Source organism: Monopterus albus, unplaced genomic scaffold (genome assembly GCF_001952655.1).
Source record: "Monopterus albus unplaced genomic scaffold, M_albus_1.0 scaffold284.1, whole genome shotgun sequence".
In the NCBI taxonomy this organism is placed as follows: Eukaryota; Metazoa; Chordata; class Actinopteri; order Synbranchiformes; family Synbranchidae; genus Monopterus; species Monopterus albus.
Window position 1 is genome coordinate 322,861 of NW_018128164.1, and position 15,994 is coordinate 338,854.

The following is a 15,994-nucleotide window of genomic DNA, read 5'->3' on the forward strand; positions in this document are numbered from 1 at the left end:
AGCAGGACAGAACCCTGAGCTGTAATGTAAAGTGGCACACAGGCAGTAGGTGAAACTCCCCAGCAGCTGAAAATTCTATCTTCCAGTCAATCACACAAACAGAGATGGTGCTTGAAGACACCTGATATGAAGACAGGCATAAAGATTGCTGGGCCTGCTGACAAATCTGATGCAGTTGAATAACATATTTCCACGCTGAATCTTTCACTCTAACACACGCAGGTCATGATGAGATTTAATGCTCGGCAGGCACACTAGAGGAGGCAAGCAGTATCTGTCTGAAGCACACACCAGCAGCAGCTGGAGAGTGTGTGTCTGGTTTGAAAACTCACAGGCAGCAGGCAAAATTGTGCAGTAGAACGCCTGATGTCTGTGGCAAATCTGGAAAGAACAGGGGCTCAGAGGAGCACAGCTCTGATTTCCTTTGGAGGTTATACTGTATGTAAGGGGTGTGTACGCAAACGTACTGTGTAGGGAGAGAAAAGAGAAACTGAACGGTGTGGTAGACAAGTGTAGACATGGTGAACGCTTTCACAAATTCTTGGGACTAAAATGAAAGTTGTGAGGTTTGAATCTTAAAAAAACCACAGCTGTCTAAGAGTTCTTAAGTCTTCCACATAACCCCAACCTGTCCAGCACGTTTCACTGAAAAAGCACCCAACAACAGTCTAATATGGCTGGAAGTGGGCAGCCAGTGATACTTTGTATTCCAAGATACTGTGTGCATCCGACTGCACCGTCAAATTAAGTCCCCACATTTCTTCACTAATCAAGAGAATATGATGCTTTTTGTGAAATTTGTTTGAAAGTCAAAAAGGTTAAAGAAACTCCCATCCATATCTTAACAGTACCTCCAATACTGCTGCCTTCAAACTTGGCATTATAACATCTGGTATCTCTTGATATAAGGATCAACAAAAAACACAGAATCAGTTCTGGCCACCATTGTTTCCTGCTGCCTGAAGCTTCAGCTTTTTTTTTTTCTTTTGTTTTACTTTAGTAACAAACAGAGGAACAACTTGTATTTCCTGTATCTTTTTCCTTTTGGGACAGAGCAGAGAAAAGGTTCTGCTGAGTCCTGAATCTCTGCAGAACTGGAATGGCTCATCTGTGGCCAGAAATTATTGGGCGTTCTACACAAGCAGGGTGCAACAATGAAATAAGAGCCCTGTGCAAACCTCCACTTCTAAGGACCAGATAATATAGACAGAGATGATTTAATATTCACTTCCCATTTACTTGGATCGTGCTAGGCTAGGGACGGGTGTTACATAAAACACTAATCATATGATATGATATTATACACTGTGACAACATAGGCCTGCAAAACTCACAAACAGGCCTGTGTTTCGGCTGAGCATTAGTAGGTGTGGGCTAGATTGTGATGACATGGCAGTAGAAGGGCTATTCAGGGTCACAGACACCAAGCTCTGGTTTTACTCAGCTTGGTCTTTTAACCAGACAGCTCTAAATGCAAGAAGGGGCAGAACCAAAACATAGAGGGGGGCTTTTCCAAGATGGATGCATGATGAGTGATGGACAGAGAGAAGAAAACCAGTGTTGACAAGAAAAAAAGATCAAGACTGACATCTGCAGACTCTTAAAGTTTGTTTAAGGTAGAACATGTGTCACTGAAATTGAAAAAAGGAAGCAAACAGAGACGATAAAAAGGCAGGAGTTTAGCAGGACTTGTGTTTTATAATCTAAATGAAATCTTACATGCACTATCAGAAGGTAAAAAGACAGGCCAAACATTGTATGCCGAGTTCATCTGAAATCTTAAATGTACGTTTTCAGTTGCATCTCAATGCCTATACTACACCACTCTTCCTCCGTTGCGCCATTGAAAAACAAGAAACCCTGCCAGTGCCACACCTTGCCCTCCTTCTCACACTCCCCTGCCTCAATATCCCTTTAGTGGGCAGAAAATCGATCTTGGTTCCAGCCCACCATGCTTCTCTGTGCTCTCTACTTCTCACCACAGTTCACAGGCTGCCTATTCCTCGGTGTCAGCAGTCCTGCATCCCTCTGCACCCAGGCCTTTTAATGTTCTACTAACTATTGATCAGCTACTGGCTCAGGTGACTGGAACAAGTGTCAGATACGTAGCAAGCTCAGGTTAGTGTAGTGTTAGGCTGCATCTCCCATATGGGATGCACTTTTGAAGGTCAGGTAGGCTGGGCTCTATGACCAGGGAATGACCCACCAATGTACAAAATGCTGACTGACAGAGGAGATGCTGAAAGGAATTAAATGGATGTATGAATCTCCACTACATCTTTAACATGCTCATAAGATAGCACTACATGCTTTGTGGGTCCACAAAGACCGTGTCCACCACTTATCAATGGCCCAGGTCCAACAGAAATGAATCCTACCATTGCTCTAGATCTAGCTCCATAAATAAAAACCCAACTAAAAAAACATTCATGCTTCACATTAAGCTCCTCCTCTTGCATTCTTTCAATCTGATGCATTACCCCTGCACCATCATTTAAGTTAATGCATTCATATCTTAAAAATATTGCTGGTGATGTGATGCGCTGAGAGACAATGGTGATGATAATTATGATGTGGACAAAAGTCTGCCTCTGCTGAGCACACTCCCACTGCTGCAATGTAAAGGACAGACTGGGGAGGGGGAAGGGTGTCAATAGAGAGTACAGCACATGGCTACAGTGACTCACTATGCTGCTTCACACTCATAAAGCCAGTGCATGCTTCTTAACACATACATGCTCCCACATCAACAGAATTAACCATGGCTGTCACATGGAACCTCTCCACTACTTTCCATTTGCTATGAGCTCACACACACTTATGTACATACAGTTCTTTCTGAGTTTGTAGTTATTATGTACCAGCCAAAGGAGGCTGGGGAAACAGACTGATAGTGATGCTCCAGAACCGTGCTTCCGACTGACCCCATGGGGCTGCAGCCTGCCAATGCCTTGGCAGGATGATGTCGTTACCCTACCCTGCCCCCACTATCTCCACATGACAATGCCTGACCGGCAATATGCATTCTCAGTAAGCAGCCCAAGAGATGCACAAAATATTCTCTTTTCACTTCCATCAGCTTATTGTAACCTTTGTTAACAATGGCATGCTGAATGTATTCCCACTTCAATCAAATGAATCCGAGTTGTGGGAGAGATGAGGGATTGTCAGTGTGTGTAGTTTGGCCTCATACTGTCACACCGCTACAAGGACTTTATAACTAAACCCTTAGTCCCAGCCTATGGAGTCTAGCTTTTTGCCATTTACAGGAAAATAAATAAATCTGAATAAAATATGGATAGAGTGGAACTAAACTGAAATACTGGCAGCCAGTGGACTTCAGGGTTTTGTGCAAGGCGTAAAGGTTGGTGTGATTAAAGCAAGGTTTGCACAACCTGTGGTGAACCTAGAAAAACATACATGTGTGAATCTGGTTAAGATCACCCATGTCTCGTTTCTCAATTTCAGAGATAAGAGAGTGGTAGCAAAACGAAAAGGCAGCAGAAAGGTTCTCACTCACACAAGTACAGTGAAAAATGATGGTTTATGCTACAGCTTGGTGTCTAACTAGCACTGTGATATGAAAGAATGATTTGGTCCAAGACTGGCTACCTGAGTCTATCCCAACATGGTCAGAGACAATCTAGTGGAATACAAATCAAACACATATGCTTAGAAACCAGCCTTGACACAAAAGGTAATCATGATTCATTGTAGAAAGTCCCAGTAAACAAGAGCAAGACACCAACATTTATCCAACGCACACATGTGGAGACAGACCCAAGGCTGCAAAAAACAAAAACAATCACCAAGTAAAAAACACTGACAAACATGTACAGCAAGAGGGTTATGTGTCTGTGATTTGTGCCTCTCTGCACAGATGGTTAACAGTCTTGCTCTAGCTTAACAAAGGGCTGTGTGATCATTTGTCAAACCTTGCAGTTACCAGATGCTCACAAACACCTTATTCTAACAAAAGCACACACACTGAAGAGAGACTGTTCATGTGACTGACACCCACAGCACAGAGCTTGTGAATGGTCCCCCAGGACTAAAATCTCATCACATCACACACTGATTTCTTCTTTATCCCATGGTACCAATCAGGGTCCACAGAGCCTTGAGCATTACCTCCATAAAAACCTATGAGCATTACCTACAGAACAGAGGCCCGGTGGGGATATCAGAGCATTACGAAGTCTTTATAAGTGAGCAGATCCAAATAATAAATTATTGTGCAATGGTCTAATGCCCCAATCTTTACTCTTTTCACAAGGACAGAGAACCATTTTCAGACAAAATGCCAAGAAAAGCTGTCATATGGGTCCAAGGTTTTAACAAAAGGAAATAATTGAGAATCCACACTAGAAGAGATTGATTGCCTTTCTTGGTTGTGGGCTTGGTTGGCCCCTGGAGAGTGACTGACAGCTCATTAGCCAGATGGTTGTGTTAAGGGAGGGCTGGACAGCAGCCTCACTGGCTGGGTCAGGCCATGACCAGCATGCTTTGCAGCAGTAATGTCTTTTCAGAGTCTGTTGGACAGTCAAATGAGAAGTACCGCCTCCAGCTCAAGAGAAGGCAAAGAAGAGAAATGGTAGAGAGAGATGGATGAGGGGATCAGTCAAACAGAAGCTGTCGGATGAGGAGGGGCTGAGAGCAGAGCTGGATGCCACTTGTACAGAGATGAGCATCAACAAAATGCAAACTCATGCTCACCCTCAGTCACACACACTTTCTAATTTAAGACTAAAAGTTACTAAGCCTAATAAGTGTACATGGTCACATGCACATACCATATTACACTATAACAACAATGTAAAGTTTAACACCGATACTTAACGGCCTCACGTAGCATCCCCACCCATCTCCTTTACCACCAGTTTCACCAATGGGCCCATGTCAGGGTCATATGTACTTGTCCAGGATTGCTCCATAACTGAATATTTCTAAAGCATATTTAGAGACCAAATTCTCAGTCAATAGCACAACAAAACTGTTGTGACAAAGTATATCCTTTCTTTTAACATCTCTGATTAGAAATAAATAGCAAGGATGGAAAGCACAAAGGCACAGCACACCCAGCGCACTCAGAAAGCAGGAAGAAAAAGCATGTCAAAGGGACAGCACAAGGTGACACACCATGCCTGCAATAATTCTGGGAAAAGATTATAAACCTTGTCATTTGTTTAGTCTGACTCATGGAGCCAAGGACACAGTGACTGACACACCAAAAGCCACATTAGACGAAACCTGGGAGTGACAGAAAACGCACAGATATGGAGGAAATAGGCCTGGATGAGGGCCAGAAACCAACATATGACATCACCCAACCCACTGAGTATTGTGTATGAGGCGGGGGATGAGAAAAAGAAGAGGGGAAAATGAGAAGATTAGAGGCTTGGCTATACATTTCATGGGATCCAAAAATTCAGAGGCAAATCTCTGTGAATGAGAAAGGATATTTCAGTGTACTAGTTTAACAACGCATTGAATGCTTTTAGTAATTTAACACTGTAGCATGTATTATAATTATCAAAGACTAAACAATGCTAGGAACGGGTTCCAATATCCATTTTGGATCCTGATCCAAGTTTATGGATTCATTAAGCTCTTCGACCAGTAAATCCTATTAAATCCAGCACAACAACTTCAAAATGCAATATTTGCAGGAGAGTACTGAAGATGAAGGGGGAACGGCGTCTTTTGTTTAAATATCTGCCAAAACAGGTTAGGCTGATTTGGCTTCTGCAGCTGCTGAGTAGTTCCCCCACTGATAAGCAAATAAAGCAAAAGGAAAAATGAGTCAGGGCAAGATTAATGAATATCAGAGTGGTAATAAAACATGTTGAAAGCTCTACCACCCTTCACACAGAATGTCCATGGTTTAAGTTCGCTATTTAATCACTGTAGTTTCTGATAGTGTCAATTATGCTCATCTGGTAATAGGTGCACAAATCACAACTGAAATTACCAAGTGTGGTATTAATGCTAGAGATTGTTGTGTTATATAGTATATGCTGTGTTACATAAAAACACTGATGCTTGTTTTGCTACTGGGCTAAGTGAAATAAAAATGGTAGATTAAAACTACTCGACAAAAAAAGGGATTTGAAACAATTCGGGTTTAAAAAGTGTATTTGAAACCGGATTCAGCTTCAATAAAATGTTATCAATCCCATCCCTTAATAATTACAAGCATTTTTTTTTACAAATTTAACGGGATAATAAAGAGGCAACAATAATCATGAGCTGAACAAGGGTTGCCAATAGCAAAAAGTGAAAGCAAACAAAGGAGGAAGAAGCAGTGTGGGAGTGAGAGGAGAGGAGTGCTATGAAGAGGCTGGAGGAATGGATTCTGATGCTACAAGCATATGCTGATGAGTCAGGGAGCTGGCCTATGATGTGATGAAGAACAATCTGACTCTCAGCGAACGAATCAGCAGCTCTCTGGGACGGGCTGTACATCAGTGCATTTTGTGTTTGTATGTGTGCAAAGTAGGAGGGGGCAAAAAAAAGATGTGCTTCATCCTTGAAAACAGAACCATTTTCTTACCTCTGAAATTCCCAGCAACATCTATCAAACAATATCTCTTCAATCTTTCGTAATTACAAGCTAAAAGAGGGTTCATGTTTGCTTGGGGTGGGGGGGGTGTTCTGATCAGATATGATTTATCAAAAGCTTGAAGATTAAAAAGAAGGTAGAGTGCAGTCAGCTCTCTAATCACGACCCTTACCGCTTCAATCAAAGCGACAGCTAATCCTTCGTAGTAGTCATGGTTGTAAAATACTGCCAGCCCCACCTACCCCTGCTTTCATCTCATCCAAGATCCACTCAACCTAAGACAATAAGTCCTGTTTAACTGCATGACAGATTCCTTCTTCCATGGCTGAAGTGTTTTAGAAAAGAACCTCCTTTTACTCATAGTAAATAGACCATGACCTTCACAAATATTCACACTAAAAGAGGACCTAAAAAGGAATTAAACAAACTTGAGCAGATTTCTGTCTGCGAGTTGTGCTGACATCCTTCCTTGCAAATCAGCCTAAATGGCACTTGGCAATCTGTTGCATGATGAATCTAAATTAAGAGCGAAACATCAGGAACTTGTTCAGACAAAAGCACACTAAGACTCGTGTGCTGTACTGAGACGACTGCTCACTAAATACCACAAGCTGTAATAGCTTGAGAGAGAGGAGTCAAAAATGTAAGGACCCAGGAAGCAGATAAGAACTAGACAGCACTCAGAGAGTGCAAACCTCCACCAAGGGGAAACTCAGTTTCCCCATTATGCCATAAAAGCACTACTGCCATGATAGTTTGACCCTCGTTACATGATTGCTTGGCCACAAAAACCTACTGCTGGCATTTGGAGTGATGCTGACATCATTATCAGTTTAAACGTTATTCAAAAAAAAAAAAAACAATAGACATTACAGATATTCAGTCATTGGATTAGGGGTAAAATGGAGACTTCAGCATTGGACCGCGGGCAAAGCGGTGAAGACGTCACAGTGATGCAAATTTGTGTTCTCCTTGTTTTAGAGCTGTTTGATAAACTGTTCACATTACCAGGTTTGTTGAACTATGGAGTAATCCCTTATGTCCTCTGCTCAGCTGTGAGTGTGTGAGAGGAACACAGCCCGTCTCTCCTCTAAACAGAGACCAAGACAGTGGAAAAGCAAAGTAGAACAGTTCGCATCAACCCGTGAGGTTATGTCGAGTGACAGTTAAGCAAAGCATGGGGTGTACTGTTGTTTAGGTTCTGACAGTGGAAACGCAGCTACAGTGCGCATCTGGAACACCGGCGTCCTCGCCGACAGACAACTATGCTCTGAACCAGATGCAGCTGCCTACTAATAGAGCTAGCTTAGTCAGATAATAGGGGGTACTCACACCCCCGAAAACATTTCTAAATTGGCATTACTTGGATAGACTGACCACATATTCTCAATCTAAGGGGTTACTTTGTCACCTGAACAATATGTCAAAACTTTATAAAATGGCATAATACCAGTCCTGCAGCTGTCACTAAGCCAGGGCTTTGGTTCCATATGTGCTCGGAGTGCTCAGCAGCATAGCCACAAGAGGGCTCACATACAGTAGTCAGCAGCCTTTCCAGCACTCACAAAGGTGAATAATCATTTTTAAAATTTCCTGTATCTGTAAATTATCAGCACCAAAAACTAATGAAGTGTTCCATACTCTACCTCTAAAAAGAATTCAATCCATTCATTACCTATCAAGTTATGATGTTAACAAAGAAACAAATGCTGGCAAAAACATTACCCCCACCCTTGGTGAAAGTAACAATAGCTCCTTCTCTGCGATCTGAAAGCAGTGGATTTGGTTACATGACACAAACTGGCAGTCTACATTGGGTGTAGCCCCTCTAGCTATGTGGCACAGCCGGTCAGAACCTTTATGCTAAATGACAACGTAGGGCGCCTCGGTTAAGAACAAAATTTAAGCACTAAAAGAAAAATTGTGAGAGCTATTAGTCTGGATTTAATGCTGTTAACACCAAAGAGAAACAGTATTGTATACTTGTTTGAGACAGTTGTCTCCCTTACTGGGCTGAACTTGTATTTAACTGTTTTCTGCATGAAGTACTTGTGTCATATAAAGCTATTAAATGATTGTTATTGTTGGCGTTTGTGCACAGAGGACAATTAAGACGCGTTTACACATAAGGACCTGAAGGAATCTAATGTCAGATTTGTCACTAAGTTGAATTTATCTATTTATAGTTTTCAGATGACACTTGTGTGCCAGTTCCAGAGTACACAATCTCATGTTAGTGTAATCCTACATGCTCACCCTAAGATAATGGGGCATTTCATGAAGTACTAATATGCCAAAAGAACTATTATCCTAATGTCTCCTAATAAAAGACAGGAAATCCAAAAACACACTAGGCTGGAGTGTTATCTCTGGAAATTCTTTGCTATGTTTTTTATTCTGCAATTACCCACATGAGCTTTGAACTGCGCATTCAGTGCAGGTGAGCAGGCTCCTGCACATCGTCTGGGAATTGATTTTATCTTGAGGTAGAGAGGATGACAGCTTGGAGGAAGGCTGCTGAGAACAGACTACAGAAATTAAAAATGGCAACAAGGAAAAAAGAGGAGGTAAAAAGAGCAATCTGTGATTTACAAAAAAAATAAAAGCACTGGCTAATGAAACCAGGTCCAAACACAAGGTGAAAATGCATCTTTTCTATCACCCAGCCATCAAATTCAACTTCCCTCTATGCTTCTTTTACAACAGCGCTTACCCTTGGTTTGCCACCATTATGCTGCTGTAAGATTAATGTGCAGTAACCAGTGCAATGATAAGCATTTGTTTCATTACCCATGCCGATATTCAGTCCCCCTTAACGCAACTGTCATCTATTCAAATAGCCATTTCAACAGAGCATGGACAGATGCACAATTTGTATATCTGTTTCACAATATTAAGATAGTAGGATGGGATGCTAAAGGAGTCATAGCTAGTTAACCCATAATTCAGATAGAAAAAAAATCCAATTTTGTCTCATCTCTCATCTCTCATCTCATATAAATACACCGCATGTGTACTGCTGGAGCAGCACTTCATCTGCGTCTCAGATGAGTTAGGTGGTAAACAGGCTTGGTGATGGGGGTATAAAGCATGAGACTCGTACTCCAATATAACCATCCTGAGTTGCAATTAGGCAGTAGAGAAAATGCCCCAGTTAGCCACTGACATCTCCTTTTTCTCTATATCAGTCACCTGAACCCTCAGTGTCTGGTTCTACATGGGCAGAGCAGGACCACTAGGTACACACCGCTTGAGATGTTTGACAGTTGTTACACAACAAAATCGCAAGGCTAAAAGGATGGCTTTCAAAAGCAAAACTGAAAAAAAGGTTATTTGTCAAACAACTCTTAAGGCTTGATCTTCATTACAGTCTAAAATATAAGTAATTATTTATTTTAAATATCACTATTAGACACTATACTGGTATTACACAGGAATTTTTCAATGACAGAAACGTTACAAGGCCAACTGTCAGTTATGAATGATTACTTAAACATTCAAAGGCCACAGGTGTATTGTGACGCAGTGGTATGGGAGAAGAACGCAGTGGTGCTCATTTCTAGATTAAAAACTGCACTGACAGATGGCATGGGCAAAGCATAAAAATGCAAATCAATCAAGTCTGAGATTACCAATAACAGCTTTAAAGTGTACAGTAAAGTGCACAGAAAACTGCTCACAACAGCACAACCTTAAAAGGTCACAATGTAAAATTGTCTCTTGAGAGTGTCATCTATCCTTGAGGACTAACAGCTAGTGAGCCTCCTTTGTGTGGCACACCATCAAGTACAGGTCATGGTAGAAAAACTGCAAAAAGAAATTTCACTATGCCCTTCAAACCCTGTATTCCTCTCTACAAGGAAGCGACAGGAGTTTTTAATCAGAGGTATATCTAAGGTGAAAAGTGGTGGCTGTTGCTGATGCACTGTCCCATGTGAGGTTGGCTCGAATGGTTGTGAGAGTGACACAGTCAAAAACAACACGAAAATGGTTCTGCTAAAAGTAACCGACAAGTCTGGTTTGCAACGGCTTAATATGTCTAGGGGGTTGGGTACAACACTGTAAATAACCATAAAGTAACAAAAGAACGCACCCCTCACCAGTCTTCCTTGACAGCTCCCATTGATTGCATTCCTCGGGTAGAGTATGAGAAGCACATAGTAGAAGACGACATTCACTGACGTAGTGTCACCCACTACACTTGTCTGAAAACCTTTTAGAACAGGTCTCATACATTGTCAGATACTCTGGCACATTTTAACTCTGATGTACTTCGGGGTGAGAAATCCATTAATAAAGACAACGTGAGCACTGTGCTCAAACCAAAGCATGTCAGTATAACACTGTATAAGCAAGAGTCATCACCCATTTTGTGCTAGGCTATTTGCTTTGATGTGCAGGTAATGTAACTAAGCTATGTTTTAGGCTGTTTTGTTCAGTCCACCCTCCCACCAGGTAGCCCAACTTCCGCTACAAAGGATTGCATGTAAAATTCAGTCCATTCAGTGATTAGGCACTGGGGCACAAAGGTAGGTGAGCAAAAGGAGAGAAAGCAAGCCAGCTCGTCATTCATCTGAACTACCTATAGTATGTCAGTGAAGATGAGGAGAGAATAAGCATCAACTCACCAGCTCTGTCCATGCTGCATCACTCTGAGGCACCTATTTTATCAAAACAACATAAAATGAAGCAGGTATTTTGTGTGACAATGTCCAAGCAACAAGAAATATGTTGCCAATGTACAGTGAAACTGATGATTCTAGGTTTTTCAAAATTAATATTATGGCATACAACAATAAAACACAAGTTGAAGTTGACTACAATGAAGAGAAAGGGTGGGGGTGTGAGAGAAACTGCAACACAGTCCAGTGATGACATCACATCTTAGAGAGCTATTCGAAGCTGTGTAGGCCGAGCAAGTGTGAGAGGAGCCAAAAAAGATGTTGGCTATAAAGCAATGAGCTCATGCCCCAGCATCCAAACTTGTCAGCAAATGATCAGTGCTAAAAAGACATTGGCCTGGGATGCCCCGGGGAGAATCGCTAATGTGTGGTCCCAGTGTGTGTGCGTGCGTGCGTGTGGGAAGAGACAATGCATGGGTCCATTTGGTGTGGCAATGTTTAGCCCATGGTCACAGCTCTCCTCAGACCCAAGTTTAGCCATCCAGCTAATTGTTAAGCATCAGCTATACAGAACTGTTCGGCTAACCCGGCGGACTGACTCGCACCAAAACAAATGAATAATAATTGTTTGAACTTATAACGATGAGTTAAGTGTTGCAGTGAAAATAGCAAACAAGCAACCACTCTCAGCAGTCCTTGCAAGCTAACTTACCGGCTAGCTCTACAACTAGCAACATTACTACAGCAAGAGAACAGTTTCTGAAAGACCAGAATTTTGTTCAACCTGTTCAGTGATTGTGCTTCATGTGAGACATCACTTGCACTCCAGTTCCGTGTCTGTCTGTGCCACATTTAAATTAGTTCACTCTTGTTTCTGAAACTAACGTTACAGTTCCTGTGTTTTTACCTTGCGTCTCCTGGTCTCAGCAGTACCACTCCAAACAAAGCATTGGTATATGACTCGAAGATTTTGTTTCCAATTATCCACCTTATAACCGTTCACATGGGAGCACCCGGCCGGACTCATGACAGACAAAACATTCAGTCTGTGTTTTTAGGTGACAATGAAAAGTCTCCTGGATAATTCACTTAGCTAGCTAGCAAACACGAACTGTCTGTCCAGAAATGGTTTCCGTTTGGAAACGGGACAATCGATGTAGTATCCAAAATGCTCCTCGGACATCTGACAAACACGGTATTTGATGAACAGGCTATAGATCTGTTCATGTAATCATCTAACAGAATTATCACTTCACTAAATGTTCTGTTCCCCTTGCTGTTTTGACATTTGCCTTTTCCTTTAACGTCAGCTACACATCCACTCTCACGATTAGTTAGCTTTCTTTCTCTAGTTAGCCTGCTAACACTCAACTACAGCTTTACAATGCCCGCCCAGCGTACACCATGATTTGCCAGTAGAAAGACGTTATACGTCATACGTAGCAATTGGAGCACGTTGGATGCGCTTGCTTTTGTACCTGGTGCGTTCCGTATGGTTGAATTTTGGATTTAAACCACGGGATGCCACGATGACGTTGCTTTGAAAAAAGCACCTCCCATCCAGGAGAGTCTGGCATAAAGAAGCGACCCAAAAATTTACAACGTTGTTCTGAATGGTGCAAAGCTGGGCATGCTTTTTCTGAAATAGGCGTGTTGCCCATAGGAACCCAGCTGCTTTATCTCCCACCTTATGTCATTCATTGTTGATTGCTGTTGTGTAAAAATGTTATTCATCTGTCTAACGGATGCAAGTAATTAATAATTTTCTTTGCGCAGAGACAAGAATCTGTTTATGATTGCAATTTAGTTGCGTGTGTGACAAGTAGCCTATAAAATAATCGAAATATTCAAATTTCAACATCAACAAAAAATTCTGGTACCAGGTTGAAGTATTATTAGTAAAAGTTTGGCCTTTTTAGTATCATCAATTAAAGCCTACCACCTAGTGGTTATAAGATGTATATGTGTATTCACCAACATAAACAAAACTACTTCAAGTCAACATGGTTACATGAAACGTGGATGGATTAAAAGCAAGCCAGACCAGAGCCCATGGAAGCTTCCCTGACATTAGGGAGCATAAAGCCAAGACCCTTGGTGTTAAGAATCCCCTGGCACAGGTCAGAATATTAAAAAGTATATAGGGTATGTGTGATTAAACATAATGGTCACACTAGAGTGAGCAACTTGTGAACACAACTATAATTGGGCACAAGGCAATGGCCTTTAATGCAATATGCTATATATGTTTTTTTGTCTACTTGTCTTTGGTTGGTAGCAGGAAATGTGTGGAAGTAGTTATAAAGGACTCAAGTTTAGTCTTCAGTTTCTTCTTAAGAATACCCCTATTTGTCACAAATCCATGCTGATAACCCTGTTACTGTGAACAAAAGGTAGACCTGTTTTTTTGTTTTTTTTTGATAGACCAGTGACCTGTCCAGAGTGTACTCCGCCTCTTGCCCACTGTCAGCTGGGATTGGCTCCAGCTCCCTCATGACCCTGTTCAGGAATAAGTGGTATAGATTACAGATGGATGGATGTTTGTAGAATAAATTTAATGTTACAGTCTCACCTTGGCACTTGGGGGCAGTATAGGTTTAGTTATCTGAACAGTTTATATTTTGAGCCATCAGGAGGAAATTTTCCAGTATTTAAAACTTGGGAAATGTTTGTACAGTTCTTCAACTTCCTCACTCACTGCTTTTTTACTATCACGTTTAGTCTAATATCTCTCGCATCTCTCTGCACAAAAAATGAAACAACTAACACTATGCAATTAGACAATGAGTACAGAAAAACACGATGCATCTATATGATTGCCAATAACACACTTTATTGTGACCTTTGAGACTATGCTTTTTAATCAGTAATGGTCACTTTCACTGTTCCATGCATGGCAGAGATGCAGCAGGTCTGTGTTAAACTTCAGTCAGCCTCTGTCTCATCAAAGTCATCATGGACTGAATTGAGGAAAAAAGCTCCTCTTGTCTTTGACAGTTGGAGGTTTTAGGGAAAGGCTCTCAGCATATTGGTGGATATCTCAGAATAGCATGTTCACATTTCATTGTTTATTTTGATGGAGTTAGTTGTGTATTAATCAACACTGTGGTGTTCAGGAAAATTTAGTCAAATTTATTTATGAATTATTTCTGACTTGTCCAGGTGGAATTAAGTGAAACCATAAGATGAAATGTACATAACATCAATACTATTAATTACAGTGATAAATGTCACTTTTTCACAGAACCAGAGCTTACTAAACTAAATGCCTAACACCTAACCATTACCCTTATACCTAACCAAACCTAATTCTAATCTGAAACCTAAAACCATGTCTTAACCCTCATAAAGGTGTTTCAGAAGGTGAGGACAGGCAAAAATGTCCTCACTCTGTAGTAAAAAGTAATTTTTTGATCCTCACAATATAGCATGCACAAGAACACACACACATTTGCTGACAGTTTTTAACTGTCTAATTACTGCAAAGGAGTTATACAAGCTTTGAACAGTATAGTTTGAATTAATGCACCAAAGAGGCTGAGAGAACCACGAAATCATCAAGGATCCATGGAACTGAACCCCAGCTTTCTATGAAATGTGAATACCTGAACAGACACAGATGAATAGGAGCTAGTTGTGGTGATAATCTAGTAGCACAGACAGTTCTGAGAAGAATGATGCACATACAGATGTTCAGTTTTGACTGAGAGGTCACTTCCTGGACAAAAAAATTGAGCAAGCAGACATAAAATTTCTGCAGCTAAATTATAGTAAATTGACTTTGGAATAAAATGAAATGACTACTTTTTCTTTGGTACTGATAAATATGGCTGATTAAAAATTCTTTCTGAGTAATTTCTACTGTCTCAGACGTCACATGATGGGAAAAATTCCACATCAAATAAAGCTTTTGTTTTGTACTGGCAATCTGACAGTAACTATCCTTAATCCTCAGTGTTTAATATATTTAATAAACTCAATATTGAATTAAGAAAAGTTAGTCTTTTCTTAAATTTCAAATTTAATGATGAACAGCACCAATGGCTGATGGTGCTAGATTATCTTTCTTATAGAGAAGCATGCTAAGATTAGACCACAGAACATCCGGATGGACATTTGCATTCTTCCAGCAATCTGCCAGAGAAGCTGTGAGGTGAGACATCTGCTTGACCCTTTCACGTCATCACGCATAGGCTGGATGGAGCATGGCCAGCCCCTGGGGAGTGCTATGGGGAGATTACACTAGAAGTGTCCTGAAGTCACCCAAGACCAGCAGTTATGTAAAATTTCCTTTTTAGTCATTAAGCATTAGTTTACTTTAAGCATGATATGTTTTACAGGAAGAGGCTTGTGTTTCATTCCTTAAGTTCATACTTAGGAATTTGTTAGGAACCAGAATTTAAACAATTCTATTCAAATTTCAATTAAATGTGTTTTATAGCAGTAAATCTCAAAATAAAACCATCCTAAGACACTTTATATGTACATAGTAAGGTCAAGACTTTAAGGTAGAGAAAAACTGAACAAATACCCCTTGAGCAAGCACTTGGCAACAGTGAGAAGGAAGAACTTTCTTTAATGGACGAAGCCTCTGACAGAACCAGGCTCTTGATGGGTAGCCATATGAAAAACATCAGGACACAAACAAGCAAAAACCAGGGAAGTTAGTGGGGCTGGTACAGCTCATCAGTAACATACATCTCTGGGAGAACATACAAACTCCGCACAGAAAGACACATAGTCATCTGGGGCTCAAACCCAGAAGCTTCTTGCTATGAACTGACAACACTAACCACTTTACCACCATGCC

General features: G+C 41.0%; 1 protein-coding gene across 6 annotated transcripts in view; it reads right to left on the reverse strand.

Annotated features, from left to right (window-relative positions):
- LOC109973208 (ubiquitin carboxyl-terminal hydrolase 22) overlaps window positions 1-12,651 on the reverse strand; it is a 23,877-nt gene extending 11,226 nt beyond the window's left edge. For 4 of the 6 annotated variants that reach the window (XM_020622616.1, XM_020622614.1, XM_020622619.1 and 1 more), the window contains exons 1-2: window positions 12,092-12,651; window positions 11,191-11,223 (exon numbers count right to left, since the gene is read on the reverse strand). In XM_020622616.1, the coding sequence (XP_020478272.1) occupies window positions 11,191-11,223; window positions 12,092-12,211 (153 nt within the window). In that variant the 5' untranslated portion in view covers window positions 12,212-12,651. The remainder of the gene's footprint in view (window positions 1-11,190; window positions 11,224-12,091) is intronic. The other 2 variants (XM_020622618.1, XM_020622615.1) reach the window with 1 other exon arrangement.
- Between the last annotated feature and the right edge of the window lie 3,343 nt (window positions 12,652-15,994).